The sequence below is a fragment of the Ptychodera flava genome, chromosome 11 (assembly GCF_041260155.1).
Source record: "Ptychodera flava strain L36383 chromosome 11, AS_Pfla_20210202, whole genome shotgun sequence".
NCBI lineage: Eukaryota > Metazoa > Hemichordata > Enteropneusta > Ptychoderidae > Ptychodera > Ptychodera flava.
Genome location: NC_091938.1, coordinates 7590095 through 7609239, shown reverse-complemented (window position 1 = coordinate 7609239; position 19145 = coordinate 7590095). Strand labels below are relative to the sequence as shown.

At 37.4% G+C, this 19145-nt stretch overlaps 3 protein-coding genes across 6 annotated transcripts in view; all 3 read right to left on the bottom strand.

The window, feature by feature from the left end:
• Window positions 1–4079: 4079 nt before the first annotated feature.
• LOC139144153 (uncharacterized) lies at window positions 4080–4972 on the bottom strand. Its single transcript, XM_070714809.1, has 2 exons — window positions 4831–4972; window positions 4080–4480 (listed from the first exon to the last, which is right to left on the bottom strand). Exons 1-2 carry the CDS (start codon window positions 4970–4972, stop codon window positions 4080–4082), a joined length of 543 nt encoding a protein of 180 aa, XP_070570910.1.
• A 1799-nt stretch (window positions 4973–6771) lies between these two features.
• Window positions 6772–19145, bottom strand: part of LOC139143413 (uncharacterized) — a 65492-nt gene continuing 53118 nt past the window's right edge. Inside the window, exons 2-4 of the mRNA XM_070713718.1 lie at window positions 8973–11902; window positions 8549–8624; window positions 6772–8102 (exon numbers count right to left, since the gene is read on the bottom strand). Coding sequence (XP_070569819.1) covers window positions 7672–8102; window positions 8549–8624; window positions 8973–11900 — 3435 coding nt within the window. The 5' untranslated portion in view covers window positions 11901–11902 and the 3' untranslated portion in view covers window positions 6772–7671. The remainder of the gene's footprint in view (window positions 8103–8548; window positions 8625–8972; window positions 11903–19145) is intronic.
• The window catches only part of LOC139143408 (uncharacterized), a 47812-nt gene continuing 43321 nt past the window's right edge, over window positions 14655–19145 (bottom strand). For 3 of the 4 annotated variants that reach the window (XM_070713711.1, XM_070713709.1, XM_070713710.1), the window contains 4 exons: window positions 18191–18813; window positions 17524–17716; window positions 17105–17326; window positions 14655–16386 (listed from right to left, as the gene is read on the bottom strand). In XM_070713711.1, the coding sequence (XP_070569812.1) occupies window positions 16253–16386; window positions 17105–17326; window positions 17524–17716; window positions 18191–18199 (558 nt within the window). In that variant the 5' untranslated portion in view covers window positions 18200–18813 and the 3' untranslated portion in view covers window positions 14655–16252. Of the gene's footprint in view, window positions 16387–17104; window positions 17327–17523; window positions 17717–18190; window positions 18814–19145 lie in introns of those variants that run through there. The other variant, XR_011554586.1, reaches the window with a different exon arrangement.

Below are 19145 nucleotides of genomic sequence, written 5' to 3'. Positions count from 1 at the left end.
TTTCAGGGGTTCGGGAGAGTGTTAGGTTGTCCATAATATTTCATATCGTTTACGTGACCGATCACAAGTAAGCATTATTTTTAACATGTACCTAAGTAGGTCGAAAGTTCAAAAGTTAGGGGACATTTTAACACAAATACTAGGGCTCAGCCAGAAAACATGACCTGACTGCTCTTGTTCGCGCAGTAGGGCTAGAGAAAATTTGTCGGAAGTGATATAACTATATAACGACGAGCATCTGGTGTTGTCCGAAGACTAACATCTTGAATACTACTAGATTAACCATACAACTACTTCGGCAGCCTTCTTTTGCTGTTGAATATCAACGCTGCCTCTTCTGATTGTAGTGCAGCAGGGAGCTTGAACTTTCACACATTGCGGCCTGGCATGGAGAAGCATATCTTTGAATGGCGCCCTCTATAGATATTTGCCACTAGGAAGATACATATAGCATACACTGTGAAATTGAAGGTTATATCTGCTCATGTAGTTTGCGTACACTGTGTATACCATGTTCGGAGGCTAAATGTTTCTTGAAAGTGGCTTACTATACTATTACTATAGCGGATAATTCTCTTGTTTGCAATATCTGTCATTACCAGATATGGAAAGACTCTCAGGTAAGTGGTAAATTTCTTTTATATCGCAAAGATAAAATGCAATACACAAAATCTGCGGTCCATTAAATGCCACTCGAGGTTGTCGATATATAAAAAAGTTCAGGAGATTCATCTGATGCATGTATCCTTGTCATTTAACAACGCGCACGCTTTATTTCCTAGCCAGTTTATAACAACGTCGATATCTTAACACTTAATCAAACTTCATACCCTTCCGTGGAAACCTTCCAAACGATCCCGTTATGGTCGGCCTCACAATGAGAATGACAGCTTGGTGTATTAAAGGGGTAATGTGAATGAATGAATGAATGAATGAATGAATGAACGAATGCTTTATTTCACCAGATGCTTCACAGTATGTACAATAATGAAAATTATCAGAAAACTGTGTATTACTGAAATTGTACAAAGTCAAAGAAAAGAAAAGGACATTGCAATATTGTAAAATCTGGTGGGGGCCATGAAAATAGTCTAAAAGGACTAGTCGAGTTCATGGCCCGTGAGTATACTAATAACTATTCGGTACATGCTTAAGTGTGATGGAGGATAGAAACAAACACAGATTTAATGTAAATTCAGTAAGTGATGTTTCAATGCAGACTTGAAAACTTGTCTTCTTGACAATTGTTTGAGATAGTCTCGGCAGCGAATTCAAGTGTTTCACAGCTGCATACCTAATGTTATGTTGTGAAATTGTCAAATTTGAGCCTGGAATACGAAAATTTTCAACTTGTGTTAATCGTGTTGGATACGAGTGCTTTGGAATCTCAAAATAGTGTTCAACTGTATGAGGAAGATTGTTATGTTTCAAATCATAAACAAACATACAAATACAATATTAACTCAGTTTGTAGATATCTAAAATATTCAGTTTGTAAAACAGAGGTTCGGAATGAGCAATAAAATGAGAAAAGGTAATTGAGCGAACAATCCGTTTCTGAAGGCGAAAAATTGGCTCTAAATAGCTGGAAAAAGTGTTTCCCCAGATTTCCAAACAGTACATTATATGAGGTAAGATGAAAGCATTATATAGTTGAATGAGAATGGATTTTGGAACTTAGTGTCTTAGTCGTGTAATGATACCAATTTTGGGTGTAATTACTTCAATGACCTTCCGAATATGATATTTCCATGACAAAGATGAATCTATTGTAACTCCTAAATAGCTTGCACAAGAAACTTGTTCTATTGTATCATTCCCAATTGACAGATTTCCTTCAAATGTGGTGTTTCGCTGTGGTGTCTTTATGATCATATAATTGGTTTTGTCACGTTGACTGTGAGTTTGTTGGCCATACACCAACTGATAATTTCGTTAAATTTGGCGTTAATTTGAGTAAGATTTACATTCTGGGTACGTAGAGATTTAAAATATTTGTTTCATCTGAAAAAGTCTACAATTAAAATAGTCTGTTGAATTACAAATATCGTTAATATATACCAAGAATAAAGTCGGACCCAGAATGGAACCCTGCGGTACACCACATTTGATTTGCCTGTAACAAGAAGATTTACCATTGACAATTACAAATTGATTACGATTTGTTAAATATCTATGAAATAACTTTAATGATGGACCTCGCACTCCATAATGATGCAGTTTGTGAAGAAGGATATCATGATCTATAGTGTCAAAGGCTTTTTTCAAATCAACAAAAATACCTAATGTTACATAGCCAAGGTCCATCTTCTCTATAAGATCAGCAACAATGTCAGCGAGGGCAACTTTAGGACTGTATTTTTTGCGAAATCCATACTGCGTATCAATTAAAATATCGTACTTGTCAAGAAAAGAAACCAGTTGTTTGTTGATAACTGCTTCAAAAATTTTACTAAACACGGGTAGAATTGAAATTGGCCTGTAATTACCAACATCAAATGGACAACCTTTTTTATAAAGAGGGGTAATTTTTGCAACTTTTAGACTATCAGGAAAAACACCATTTGAAATCGAAAGATTGATAATATGCGAAAGAGGGCCAGCGATATACTCAGCAGCATGGATAGTCAAAAGAGGATGAGTAAAATCATAACCAGGTGTTTTTGAGGAATCCAGGGAGAGTATTTCTTTCATAATGTCTCCTGGAACAACTGGTTGAAAAAAGAAAGAATTGCTACGACTCTGCTTCAAATAATTCTGGAAATTGATATCAGTGGAAATTTTGGACGCCAAATTGGGCCCAATATCAGAGAAATACTCACAAAATTCATTTGCAATATCTGTACTTTCTGTTATCACCTTGCCGCCAATTTCACTGAAATCTAATTTGTTTGGGGCCATACTACACCCATTATTTCTATTGAGAATTCCATTTATAACATTCCATGTTTTCCCAGAATTCCCACTTACAGAGTTTAATTTATTACAATAATACATTTTCTTTGCGTGTTTTAAAACCTTGGTTAAAACATTACGGTAATTCTTATATATCATTATAACGTCATCGTTCATGGGACGCTTCTTACTCTTTGAGAAAAGCAAATGTTTTTTCTTGATAGAAATAAGCAAGCCTTTTGTTATCCATGGTTTCCGAATTGACTTACTACGGTGTTTTTTTGTCGTCAAGGGTACATGTTTCATAGCAATAGCGTGAAATTTTTCATGAAAAATATTGTAGGCATCATTCGCATCACTGCAATCATACACTTCCTGCCATGAAGTACTACTCAAGTCAGTCAACCCTTTTACAATTGCAAAAATGGACAGGTGATCTGAAATGTCAGTTTCGATGGAACCGCATTCCAGAAAGTGATCTGTTATATTGGTAATCAAGTGGTCTATTGTTGTACATGTATCATTATCCTGGTTGGGGTGTTAATTACTTGATGGAAGTTATACGAATTCAAAAGTGTTGAATAAGAAGTATTTGAATGAGACGATGAAGACGTATCGATATTGAAGTCTCCAACAATTATGCAATTTTTGTCTTTCGATGAAAGGCATTCAATGACTTTCTCAAAGCTTTCAAGAAAGTCAGATGTCGGAGTATTCGGCTTTCTATAAACTACACCAAAGACAACATTTTCTTTGCAATTGTAACTTCAAAGAAAAGTGACTCACAGCTTGCAATATGCAAATTAACCATTTGTGAGTGGGCAAGTGAGGAATGGATGTACATTGCGACACCTCCACCCTGGCCACATTCCCGATTACATGTGTACAGCTGATATGATGGCAGTTGAAAAAGTGACTGATTTACATTTCTGTTCAACCATGTTTCTGACAATGCAATTACGGGAAAATTGTGGTGTAATACATTCAGCAAATGAAGACAGTCATCAAAATGCTTACTAAGAGATCTAATATTTAAATGGAATACTGAGATCGTTGAAAGTTTGTCATTTTGATTTTTACCTTGATTAAACTCGTCGACACTGTATGAAGAACAATCATACTTGATGATGTGATCTTGTGAGTTGGAGTCCATAAAACAAAAACAAAAAAGTTACTCTTGGTGTTCAATTTATACGGTTAATGTTCTTCAGTGATGGTATCATGATGACTTCAGAGCTGCTATCTTTACGCGTAAAAATCTTGCCGTTGCTGGTCCAGATGTATTTCCAATTCAGTTGTTTTCTTCTTTCATTTACTTGCTGAAAAAGGCGCTTCGCTGTCGTGGTCAAGTTCTCGTTTACGTAAATATTGTTGGTACTGTTTCCCAGATGGAGTTGATGTGGCGTCTTGCCTCTAAGGTGTTTCCGAGCATAGTAGAGTTGATTTCTTGTAGATCTTCTGACAAATCTGACAATGATAGGTGGTGGTGGTGGTGGCGAAGACTCTTCCCAGTTGTGACTTTGGCGTCTTGGCAGACGATGGCTAATGTCTATGTCGTTTTTAGTGACATCAACACCTACAGCCGCTGAAATTTTGATGACAATATCATCTGTGTTTTCATCATTTTGCTATGGAATACCGTGGAATTTCGATATTGTTTCCGACGCCCATATTGCTGCAGTTCTTGTAGTTCTTCTTGGTTACTGCGTAACTCTTTCTCTGTGTTGGTAATCTGTCCTTGTAATCTAATGTTTTCAGCTTTCAGGTGATCGGCGTTTGATTGAAAGTCGGCTAATTGCTTTCTAAAGTTTTCGAAAAAATCGTTGACAAAATCAACCGACCTTTGCACCTCAGCTAAGCTGTGTTCAAGAGTGGAAATCTTTTCAATTTGTTTTCCCAGAGTTGACAGAGTTTGAAGAATTTCAGACAGCTGACTTTGAATGTCTTTGTTCTCTGTTTGGCTGTGCGGACAGAAGTCTCCAGTGTCGGCCATCTTGGTTTGCTTTGGCTCTGGACTGTGATCGCTACTTGTACTCAATTTGGTAGCTTCATGCTTCTTTGCTGGTTTTCTCGGCATCTTTTACTGATTGAAGTTGTCAAACAGTGCTTCAGAATGTATGACAAAAGGTTTTCAGGTATACGAAGACACTTGGTAGCGAAAAACAGAGCAACATTGGACGAGCGATCTCACTGTGCGTCCTACCTCCATGACATGCGCAGTTTTGTTTCTGTCGGGTTTGCCTTATAAATCTTTGAAACGGGTCACAACGTGTTAGTTAACGATGCAACCAAGAACGGAGACAGAGAAAGCGAAATATAGGGACTTGATATTCGGTATGACGTCTTTCCGCTTCGCCTGTCCATGATAAATTTGTAACTGAAACTGACTAGAATTCTCTTGAGCCTCTAATTTGTGATATTCCCTGGTACCTCATCACCACCAGCCAGTTTCTTAACAAGAGAATCAAACATTATTTTCTTACGGACAAAATATGGTGGAGAATCTTGGTACCGAATCCGGTCTCAGTTTTGATCAAACACAACCCATTACTGTACAGATTTGTTCTCAAATCTTACGGGTCACCCATCCTGCTTTGTCGAAGTAATAATGCTATTGCGCATGTAAATACTTGGCAAGTTCTCATTTGGTCACAAATATTGTTCTCGTAAGTATTTTTGTTGAATTCGAGATTAGCCATCTGGTTTGAGACATTTGATCACAGGCATTGTAGAAGACTGTGGATGAATAGTCTATGGAAGAATCAGAAGTTAAGCCTTGAATGTGTTGAAATTGATAAATATTGTCGTCTACTTAACGTCAGTCTGTAAACTCCCGCAACTTCGAAATTCCGAGAGATCACAGCTCGCAGTCTCAGTTCAGTTTCGAATTTTGAACGGGCAGAATAAGGTCTGAAAGTTTATCAGGTTCACCCCATTCATTGTCAGTAATTACAACCTTTATACAGTTACATAATATTACGAACATTTACAAACGTAATTCAAGTAAAATTGAAGACATCTCGTTTTTTCCAAATACTCCTAGACTGTATTTCAGATTTTCAAAAAATGGAACTGTGTATTTATATAAATGATAAATTTTCAAAATCGAAATATTTGAAGAGAGAATATCGTGTACAGAAGAGGAAAATGTCAACACTACATAGATCTGAAAGCTATATTGTACCAATAGTCCATATTTTACCTCGAAATTATAGACATATCACAAAGAAAAGGGAATAGTTTCAAGGCGCGACCCCCAGAGTCCGACGTCTAACGACCTACTTCGGTTTTGAGCAGGCGCGCTCCGAAAAAGTGATGTCATACTAACCGATACTATTCTAGAGAGACCTGGAGAGACCTAAGGATACAGGACACAGGGAGATTCGCGTATTAGTGTAATACGTCATTGAATAGACTGTTGGTATCAAAATAAGATGTTTTAAAATGTTTTAAAAACAGAATATTACCTTTAAGGCATTCACATATTATCGTTCATAAAATAAAGGTATACTGTAACCTGTTCCAATTGTGCCACAGTTACCATGGAAAGAGAAAATCTAACCAATCACAGATTTTAAGCGGGTGCCCTCACATGGGCATTTTGAATACCAAGGAACGCCCCTTTGACCATATATGAGCATATTTAGATTACAGGCGACTTTATACCTTCAAGATTAAAATAACTAAACACGTTTGGCACTAATTTGAGATAATTGGATGGTGAAGTAATGTCGATTTCATCTAGAAATGTAACCTCATCAATTTGAAAAATATGAAAATCCAATTATCCCAAATAAGTTCCAATCGTGTTACTAATAATTGACAGTAGCAATACATTTTTGTGAACAAAAAAATCAAATCACGTTTACAAGAGGGTAATATTCTCTGCTTTTATTCGTAAAGAAAATCAAGCAATTTACCAGGTTATCAAAACATCTTCAAAATCTAAAACGGTTAACCGTTTAATGACATATGTACAACGTTTTATTTATTAAATTCAACAAACAATCATAACTTCCCTCCAAAACTGCTGCTAACTTGTCGATCCATCCTAGGGTTCACGAAAAATACACACAAAATTATTATGACCATGTACTATTTTGAACATTTTCCAATGCATTCATTGCATCTCTCTTGATGCCAAGGGCATGAAAGTAAAACTTATGCTATTTATCCGAAAGCAGATATTGCATTACATAAATGGAAACACCAGTGAAAATCTCTACTGCTGGAGAACACTTTGGACTTACCATACGGCATATTGGGCACTTAACGACTAATTTGATCAATTATATTTTCAATGAAGTAGACAAAGGTAACATACCAAGTACAACTTCAAATGATAAAGACAGTAAATCAATAGGATGCTGTGACACTTCAAATGGCGTTCGTGCACACAATATCACATTCATATGTATCATATCTGCAAATGATATATGTGTGGACGAGTTGAATCTAAAGGTACTCTTTTTAAGCGCACATGATGCTAAACTGTGATCAAGCGACAGTGAAATAGTAATTTCATTTCATTCTTGGAATCAGTGTAAAGCACCTGATCTAATAAGAACACTATTGAATGGTAAAAGATATGGAATTATATCATTGCCTATTTAAGTTGAATTAAAAGCCACTTCGATTTAACGATTTCGCACGAGACTACATTTCCTTAATATCAAGGAAGCTGCAAATTATGCAGTAATAAGTTCAGTAATTGCCTGTCTGGCCTACATTCCCATAATGCTGGCACTTAGGCGTCATTCAGTGAATGCACAAACTCTAGTGTTCTAAGAGTTTGATCACAAGTTCTTTGAGTTCTTCAGAAAACAATCGTTTCTCATCTCGCCCTTTGTAGTCCAGATAATCAAAGCATACGTATTTACCCAAAGACTCCTTAGCTTTTGATACAGTCAAATGTTTGTCATTGATGACATGAATGATGCTGTTAACATTATCATAGTGGTACTGATATGCAAGTTCTCTTTCTTCGGTGCATCTTCTATCTTTGATAGAATGTCTGTTGATGATGATAATAGTCACTGGACAGCACCTCAGATAAGAAGCATTGTTCTCACGTTGGTCATAGGAATTTACTTTAACCTCGATGGGAAAGTGGCTGTCCTCAAACAGAGGTGCGATCTCGCTCTTGACCCATTCATCATCACGTTTTCCACACATGATATAGATATCAAACATTTCAGGGTCTTCATCTAGGTAGGAACATATAACAAATACCATTACATGACTTAACTCCCGGCAAAGCTTAATCCTATTTGTAACAACCGTTTTCATATTAAAAGGAATTTACGTTCTTGGAAGTACTTGATACACTAATGTAGGCGCCTGTAAAATGGCAACTATGATCTGTCAGTCTTTGTATTATTGAGACACCAAATCAAATAGAGTGTCAAGTCGTATGAGTGTCCAATTCTTTCCAAACACAAATCTTAAATGCATCCAATGTATATGGTTATTATCAGCTTTGTTGCCAAATCTCAGCGGTATACAATTGTATAGTTTAGTGACTGTGTCATTTTCTTTATCCAAGATTTTGGCTTCATGTTTGTTTTTCAATGAAGACCAATACGTTGCGATCACAGATATTTTACCTTAGCTTTCTACAAAATCAGCATGCATTTAATTTGTCATTCCATACCTTCATTTGGAATTAATACGTCGCCAGGCAAAATATTAACATCTTCTTCACAAGGTTCTTCTTCAACTTGCCTTTTCTGATAATGGAACATAAAGTATTAGTCTTGTTGTCAAACAGTTTCGACTATATATTGAAATTATTAAGATTAATAGTGGCACGCCTCGCAACAAATTTTAGTCCTTATACATCGTGCAATATAAGGCCAGGGGCTTAGTCCTAATGCAATAATTAGGGACGATCATGAGAAACGAGTTTTGATATTTGAATCCAGCAAGCTGTCACATGGCAAAGTATTGACTATGCATATAATATATATATATATATATATATATATATATATATATATATATATATATATATATATATATATATATATATATATATATATATATATATATATATATATATATATATATATCCTTACTAGTTTGTTTCTCACTGGTTCTCTCAGAATTATTTCTTGCTTTATGTCCCCACACAGCCTCTCTATTGTTGCTCCAATGGTAGGAAACCGTTCTTCTTCTGAGCACACTGTGAGAATGTGTAGCAAGTCGTTGTTAGAACACCCATTATGAGGAGGTGGATTCAAGCATAGCGTGCCGCCGTTGTACTTGAGATCAGGGAACTCTCTATAGCGAATGGCCTCGATGTAGCTGTGAAGTCTACTGATGAGGATGTAAGGGTTTGATCCCGGTACCAAGGCGGTAGTAACTTTGATAAAATGCTGCTCTGGTAGATACTCCATCAGATCAAGTCTGAAGGAAAACTTTTCGAACCTATTATCGATTGTGAACCTGCCGACATTGCGATAGACCTCGTTATGTTGGGAAATCTGGATACATTTAGACAATAATCTTGTGAAGACTGAATCTGGTTTGAAGAAACTGAAGTCAAAGTAAAACTCCATAAAAGATACCATCGGGCCAAAATGAGGTCCTAATTCCCGAGGGTTTTTATAATATACAGGTCTCATGGAAGGAATAATATATTCACATATTTGGGTATCACTTGGCAGAGAGCCCACTTTACCCAATGGACACATAAGGCCGTAACATTGCAACAATCTTATCAAGATTCTTGTATCAGTATCCAACTCATCAAGAATATTAGTAAGTAACTGCTTGTGAATTATTCCTTCATCAGACAAACGGTTCCACATCGTTGCTTCCGTAGGTTCCCTGTCTTTCTCTTCAGGAAGAGTGACAATTAATTTGACAGCATCTATCAGTATCTGTGGACAGAGAATGACAATTTTGTTGAGACTTTGATTCTTTGCAAGGTAAATGACATCGCCCGTTTCATGGAAAAATTGAAGCATTGCAACCATCTCTTTTGTGTTCTGTATCCCACAGTGCTTGCTGGCGAAATCAAAGACATCTTTGAAAGGCATTATGCTGGTAAGTGGAGGACAGTGAGTAGCACTTTTCTTACCAGAGAGATGCCGATGAATATAGGAAATTATACTTAGTAAAGTCTCGCCAATCGGTGTTTTCTCTTCTGCTAAATAATTCCACTCTCGAAGAGCCGTTTGAAACCGCAGCCACTTGATGGGATAACTTTCGTTCTTTTCATCCACTTTTGTAGCTCGCAGATGAACAGCTTGGCGTAAACGCTGAATGTCTTCATCATCACTCTGGGAGTTTTCAACCAGCCACAGAGGGGTATTGTCACTGTTTATGACCAACCGGTTGCAGTAAATTGAACTGGTTTTGTACAACTTGTCTTTGAGGTACTTGGCAATTTCCTTTCGCGTGTCGGGGGACACTTGATCCCGATGGGTTCCCACGAGGAATATCACAGAACGGGCTTGGGCATGTGTACATATGGAATGCAACCAGAACATTAGGCGTTTAAGTGAAGCATCTCTTTGGCTTTTGCTTTTGAAGTCCACGAGCTTAAATACTACAAGAAAGATTGCTCGCGAGGCCATGAAGACATGGTGAGTGTTATAGTAAAACTCATCACCGGCAAAATCCCAAATGCTCAACTTGACAGGCAGTGATGTCTTCTTGAATTCCCTGATGGTGAAAGAGTTGTTTGAAATGTCAGTTAGGGATGCCTTTTGACTGGTCTTGTATAAATAGGTCCTGTACATTTCAATACAAAATATGGTACAAGCTGATGCGACCGACAGAATGCTCGGAAAATGGAACGAGAAGAGAAAGGGAGACTGCCAGCCAAAAGCAGTGGCCCACACAACACCAAATAATAATGTCACTGGCCACATTTGTGGTCTGCTGATTTTTAAAGTGGAATTTATTGGTCGACCAAATTCTAAACCCATGAGAGACCCAAGAGTCAACAATGCAAATGCTGTATAGACATAATAGTTTGCATTGAAAGATACACAAGAATATACAACTGAAGACAAAAGAACTACAAGGAATAGGAAGAAGGCTACTAGTTTTAATTTTGCGACAACTGTTATTTCCTGCAGCTGCTTTTGAAGGCATTTGGTTAGCCCAGTTTGTAGCACCACTGAGGATAGTATGCCAAAAAGGGCAACAAAGGCTCCACAAACGACTCTCGGAGTCTGAAAAGTATCAACAAGGGTGCTACAAGTCCTTGTACCGTGGGGTGACAACATTCCCGAAAAGGCAATGACAACACCATTTTGTAACCCTGTATTGACGACGATTCCAACAAGAAAACCGACAACTGTGATTACACAAAGTTCGGAAAATGCGACAGCTTCTGGCAACAGCGTGTGGTGTGCATCGTCACTTGAACTATATTTATGTTTGCAATAGAAAGACAATTTATCAGCTGCCACCAAAAATACGCAAAAGCTTCCTCCAAGTTTGTAGGCTGTAGTTTTATCAATGAAAAGTTGAAACATCAAAGAACAAGCAATCATCGAAAAGACGAAATTATTTTCATGACAAATAAACTGTAGGAATACTAATATAGCCAAGGCTGGAGCAAGAGTTTTCAACCAAAACCAAAAATAAGAGTAAGTTTTCCAGCTGTTCGGATGTGTCCTCTCTTGCTCTCTGTTTCTTTCAGTGAGAGTCTTGGCCATATACCATGTAACAGCTTCGCTGTAATCGTCCTTTTGTGAGCCGAGGCGCCGCCACTTATAGTCAACGTCCGTGCACTCACACATGTGCATATCTATACCGACAGTTTTGCCTTCATTTGGGTCGAACTTCTCACCAACCAGTTTCTTTCTGAGACTTGTCTTTCCCACCTCAGCATCACCAAGTATCTGAACTTTTATCCTGTTCCTCGGAAGCTGGCCGGTCCTATCACTTTCCTTCCGAAGCTCTTGAAGAGACGCATCACCTGCCAAGTTAGCGACATCGTGGGGGTCGAAGAATCGCAGAGTCACCCCGATTCTCTTCAGTGCCATTCCTTTAGATGTAAGGATAAAGAAACCATTCCGTTAACACGTCTATTCTAAACAGCCATTGCTGTATGAAACTGGACTAATTTTAGGGGAAAACATTTCCCTCGTCACGCATTGAAATATCGATATTTGAACACCTTTAGTAATAGCATGAGTCGTGGAAAGGTCTCTTTTAATTGTGACGTTTAATCCTAGTAAGGTAAGAACACAGAATCCTTGTCTCATATGTTCTCACATTATAACTTGATTGTTATCTTTGTAAGCTAGTTTACCGTCCTGATACGGAAGTGACATGACAAAATGTTCAAAATTAAAAAATATTTTCAGTGTTTTTTAAGTCTGGCTTCTCCTTCTGGCCCAATTTCCGGACAACATCTATACATACATATTGCATTATTGATCTAAAAGTTGTGCTCTCTAAGTCAAACTAACGGTATAGTTTTAGTGTTTTCATTATATTTGTTCCTGGTGTCGACTAAAGGTTCTATGTGACGTTAATTTAACACGATTGGAAATATTTTGGGTTAATGGGATTTAGAACAGTTCGTCGAAAATTACTGAAAAATAAGGTACCGGACCATAATTTGTCGGTACATATTAAGGTAAATTTCTGAATTTTGTCCAATCTACTAGGTAACAAAGGTAACTTAGTTGTTTTTGACTAGTTCCAGTCAAATTTGCTGTTTTTGCAATAGTTAATGTAGTGTTACAAACAAAAATTTTGCCAACCTGTCATTGTCATACATTTCTGCAGAACGTTTTAAATCTTACAAATTTTCATTCTTTACCTGTTTTTGATTTATCACGGTTGTCAGACTGCGATTTTCAAACATTTATAATCACTTCATTGTTGAATGCTGCCAGTACATTGTAAACTCTCTGTATTTTGCCGATCTGTCATTTTCATTATGTGGTAGGCATTCATAAAACTAAGTTATTTCATACTTTTTAAGTTAGTACCTCAATATGGCAAAGTAAAGTACTTAAAATATAAGTTTTTTATTCTATCTGCTTAAAAACTACAAGGAGTTCAGGTAGCTGGTGAAAAATTTGTATAAAAATTAATTTTAACATTGAAAATTTGAAAATATCTAAAAATCGTTCATAAAACACCATATTACATGATAAAATATCCCTGTAAAATTAGGAAGGCAAAAATCAGCATGAATTTATGATCTGTCATCCTTTTTTTTTTAATACTCTGATGATTCCTGCCTTGTGCTTTAAAGCCCCTCAGACGTGACCTTGTATTTTTCAAGGCCGTCTTGGATATGACCCTGTATTTTTCAAGGCCACCTTGGATATGACCCTGTATTTTTCAAGGCCACCTTGGATATGACCCTGTATTTTTCAAGGCCACCTTTGACATGTCCCTGTATTTTTCAAGGCCATCTTGGATATGACCCTGTATTTTTCAAGGCCATCTTGGATATGACCCTGTATTTTTAAAGGCCATCTTGGATATGACCCTGTATTTTTCAAGGCCACCTCAGACATGACCCTGTATTTTTCAAGGCCATCTTGGACATGACCCTCTTTTTTTTCAGGGCCACCTTGGACGTGACCCTCTATGATTCAATGCCATCTTGGACATGACCCTGTATTTTTCAAGGCCACCTTTGACATGTCCCTGTATTTTTCAAGGCCATCTTGGACGTGACCCTCTATTTTTCAAGGCCATCTTGGACATGACCCTCTTTTTTCAGGGCACCTTGGACGTGACCCTCTATGATTCAAGGCCATCTTGGACATGACCCGTATTTTTTCAAGGCCACCTTTGGCATGACCCTGTTTTTTCAGGGCCACCTTGGATGTGACCCTCTATTTTTCAGGGCCATCTTGAACATGACCCTCTATTTTGGAAGGCCACCTTAGACATGATCCTGTATATTTCAAGGGCACTTTATACATTGCCCTCTATTTCTCAAGGTCATTGTTGACATGGCCTTTAATCCTGAGGCCGGGCCAAGATTAATAGAATCTCACATCCCCAAGGACCTGGGATCAGATTTCTCACATGAGATGAGGATATTTTATCTCACACAAGCTGCAGGTGAGTGTGAGACAAAATATCCCCAACGAGTGTGAGAAATCTGATCCCAGGTCCTTGGTGTGTGATTCTTTTTCTCACATGACCACAAAATGCGTCACATTGGACACGTACAATATTATCAAAAATTGTGATAACTCTGTTGTCTGCTTCTGTTCTCTGACCTGCTTACTTTGTAGTATCAGCCCGTGTGTTACTCGTCGTGCCATTGGATAACATTTTGCACGTGGAACGAAATCGACTCTTCATCATCCAATCAGAGCTCGTGTAATATTTACTGCAGAGTGTGGGATCAATTTTTTCCACACTGTCAATCACACACTCCCAGCGGCCAAGAACGTGAGAAATATCACGTCCACTAATTTTGAAGGCCATGTTGATTAATATTGTGTTTAGAAGGCAATGACAGTTATGATCATCGTGCATTGATGAAGGCTACAATTACAGATGATCACAATTACACGGGGTTAAAACATGAAAATATGTTTACTTTGAAAATCATGATTGTAATTCTTTTCTGGTTAGTGTTTTGTTCATGAAAAATTAATCAAACCTGATAAATAGCTGTTTGAAATGTTCATTATGTGACCTCAATTTTTCATATTTAAACATCATTGGGAATTCTAGGAAGAGACTGAATGACTTCAGTTGTCAACAAATTGTAATTTCAAACTCCCTTACAACAAAATACTCATATGACCAACATCTCAAATTTTTCTGAGAACAAATTTATTATTTACAACTAAACATAGATTAAAAAGCAACTTCAAAGCAAACCAACTTCAAAGCAAAAGGACCACTAGTTCTGATATAAAAGTTTTTGATTTGAAATGACAAGTGATACAGCCCCACTGAAATACTGATACTCCAAGTCATAAAAATATTATTGCTTGAATACATGGGTTTATGTGCCTGAGAGCAGGTGACAATTGCACGATGCCAGAAGGGCAAATAGTATCCTCCTACAAGGGCACATGGACCCATGTATTCAGGCAACAATATTTTTATTACATGCCCCTTACAGTTACTTCTGTATGACATTTAGTACATGCAGGGCATTCTCAAACAATTTTACTATTATCGGACAAGCATCACACAGATTTTAACGAAAATCAAACTAGCAGAGCGAGCATGGATATTTTACATCGAAGGGCTTCACCAGACCAGATAACCACGGAGACCGGTCAGTACATCATTCACAAGCCTGCTAACTCCTGGGATATTCCTATTCAAACCAATGCACTTATTTGCACTCACATTAAGGCATGTAGTAACAGACAACTAAATATCAGTCACTGTGACACCAAGCCTACCATGCCAAATTAAAAAAAAAACAAAATGCAAGTTGCACCATAATTTGAGCAAATATTACAAACAAAGAGTGTCATACAACACTTTAAACAAATTGGACATGCAGCTTTACAGAAGAGCTTTTTTATAAAAAATGGGGCAAGTTTCCCAAACACATACATATTTGCATAAATATGCAATATGTAAATTGCACTTTGTATTGAACAACCTGACTAATATATCCCTATGGACCTGCCTATCAAAGTTTACAGCAATAGTACATTTATATGTGAGGGTACACCATATGCTGATTTGACATGTACAACCCCTCTCAATTTTTTTGCAGTCAACGTACATTCATATGGTAGGTACTGGTTACAATGTGATTAAAATCATATGTGTGTACCCATTTCTTTCTGTCTTCACCTGATTTTCTTTGTATTTGCTGTTTTTTATCTACTGTGTCATTTTCTATCAAATAGCTCAACACTTAATCTGTTGCCAATGACAATGTCAAAGTACAGCGGTAGTTTGACATCCAATCTAATTACTTGACAAGTTCTGTGAACAGAAATGCATTCCAGTTGGCATTGGTTCAGATGTAGGGTTGAGGCATTAAAAGTATACGACACAGTGGACAATAAACCACATTGGGAAGAAAATCAGGTAAAGAGGGAAAGAAGCAGATACATCTGAGTTTAATAACTGAGGCTGACTTCAGCTATAAGCTCATATTGAGGGCATATGGAATAGCATATACCGGTATATCTTTTACAGAATCTGTGTAGCTGGTGCTGTACTCACTGCATTTTGATCTGAACTGCCACATTCTCTAGCAAAAATGTCCTTGTTTCTTGCAGCAAAATAATAAACAACCGCACATTCAGTCACAATGTGAATATCTCTCACAGAGTCTTTCCTTAGGCACCTGACACTATATTTACAAGAGAAAACTGAAAATATCATTGTATTCAACATATCACTTCTGGATGTCAGCCTGCAGACTGGGGTCCTCCTAATTTTCGTCTGGTTCTGTTTCCATGTCCATCACGGCATTCAGCACATCTTGGATGATGGCGAGATGGTCCATATCTCCAGATGCAAAAATGCAGTGCCTCCTGACCTCTACTGCTGCCAATATTCCTGTTGCTGAAACAACAAAATAAACAGAACAATCATCAGTTACCTTTAAGTACTGTGATAACAAGGAAAAGTTCCGATCTTTATACACGCATTTGATACTAAGATAACTTGATATTATTTCAGTCTAAAATATGGCATCAATCACATTGTGTAACTGTTTATTCAATGATGGTGCAACACTATTCCCCAAAACAGACCTCTTACAAAAACAGAAAATGGCTCCTTTCACTACAGCGTATTCTTCATTGCTTTTGCTGAGAATTCAATATCATTGTACAATCAAGACAGTTTTGGTAAGTGTTAAATATAAACTGTGTTGGGTGGGGAATCAATCAACACTTTCCAGTAGTCTATTCTTCATTAACATTTCTGAAAATTCAAAACAATCGCATTATGTCCACACTTATTTCAAAGTGTACAATATAAACTGTGAGTGTGAGGGGAGAGAATCACTACTTAATATAAGTAACAATGGCAGTTATGTCTGAGTTACCATCAGTGTGCCCTCTTAGCCTATTTGGCGTGCCATGACTCATGAATATTCTCTGTGACACAAGAAAATTTCAGATGAATAGGAAATTATACATTGTGACTCAAGAAAATTTCTCGAATTTTTTAATTGACTCAGAAGATTCATGAAGTCTCTTTTGTTAGAGGGCACACTGGTTACCATGCAATGCCATCATGAAAAGAAATATGAGCTATTTCATGTGGAGATACATACCGCTTTCGTTATCTGAGAAGTGCAGAACCCACTCTCCAGGATGGCTGAACCATGTAATCATCTGGCTATAAAGGCCTTCAGGTTTGTGTCCACTTGTTCTGTCTGTTTTGGTTGACCATATATTTTGTTCTGTGCTGCTGAAATTTTCTAAATACCGCTTGGAATCACCGAAGTAGGCTACAGCCACACACTGTACACTGTCCACCAATCCAGAATTCTGTCCTACAGATTAAAATACAAGAATAGACGACACAACTGTTTGTTAGAGCTGTGTGTACATGAGAACATGAAATATACTATTTTGTATCGTAAATGTAGCTTACAGACAGACATAGATACATATGCACACACACACACACACACACACAAACACACACACACACACAGAGGCAGACAGACATACAGGCAGGAAGTCTTACCTCTGATACCGTTTTCCACATGGCAAAAGGCAGGTTGAACAAAACAGTTTTTCTCCTTCTTCAGCACTGCCAAAACTTCACTGATGTGCGCTACATCACAAACTAGGGCAATGTTATACATCTTCTTCTGCGAGTCACGATTTATGGCCTTGATCATCACAACCAATCTGTTTATGTCTTCAACAGACCAGTCCTACAAGAAATGTTACACTTGGTGTCAGTAATATTCAATTAAGATCATATGACGATTCACAAACAAGAATCCTGCATTAAAATTACATTATGATAAACATATGAGGTAAAGTGTGGTCCATACCATGTGATATGTTTATTCAAGGTCACTCAGTGCAAATACATGATGCGACTATGTAGTCAGTCATCTGAGGCTAATTTGCTTGGTCAGTGATTGTAAATGCAGTACTACAATAGTTTCATCAGATCATTTGTTTAAAAGTGCCACTCACTGGCACTTTTATCCAACAATTCTGATTGCATTAAGTTGAAGAAGAACAACAGATTTTGCTTTGATTTTGGCGACAATGTTTGACGGTGTGTAGGTGAAAATCACTGGTATACGTTTGTCACAGTTCTCAGTTCTTTCTACTACAGGGTCTATGATTGTATACAGGTGTGTCTAACGAGTTAAATTATGAATACAACTACTTACCTTGGGCATATCAATTAAAGTAAGGTCAATTCCAGAAAACCCTGGGCACTGCTCTTTCAAGATGCTCGTGTTCAAATTTGAAATAGTCTCTGGAACTGAAAATGCATATGTTCCATTTTTTGAATATGCTGCAGCGTTTTTCAGGCCATCTTCATGTTTCTCCAACCGAAGCAACCGTTGGCAATAGTTGACGAAACTATCTGGGATGCCCCTGGAGAATGACAGCTTGGTGAATTCTTCAAGCCTCTCACGTGTTGCCTCTTTTGGGAATCGCTCGACTGCTTCCTCCCAGCCACCATCCAAACAGTGTGTCTGTTGACAGAAACTTCGCTGGACAAGGTCTAGTTTTTGAGGATTGATGCCTCCTTGCACATGTCAGCAAATGTCATAGTGCTGTCAAGTACATTTTCCAAAAGAAGGCACTGATCTTCAGTTTTTATACTGAAAAAATCTCTAAGTTTGGTGTGAGGGAGTACAGGACGATTTCTTAATTCTTCTCCTTTTAACTTCTGCCCTTTCGTTGCTCCATCTTCATACATCTCAATCACAGACATCATCAGTTCATAATTTTCATCCATGGAAGATATCTCAAATATCGATTGCATCATAGCACTGTCCACCTTCTGTAACATAAATTGACATTGAAAAATGATTGGAATGTTGTTTTCATAATTGTGCGCATATAACACTATCAGATTTGACACACTTAATGAACTGTAAGAGAAAACACAGATCTTCGGAACCTAACCTAAGAGTTGTCTACAGGAAACTTTAGCTTATTTATGTCAGTGTTATTTATTTACAAGTAATTTCAAGTGTATAATATCATTTGTATCATATTAATTTTCATTGAGACTGTGGCCGACATCTTCAGGTAACTCAGTGACTTTCTCATTTTTTAAAAATCACACACTACATCATGAGGTATTTCATAAATCACATAAAAAGTACAAAA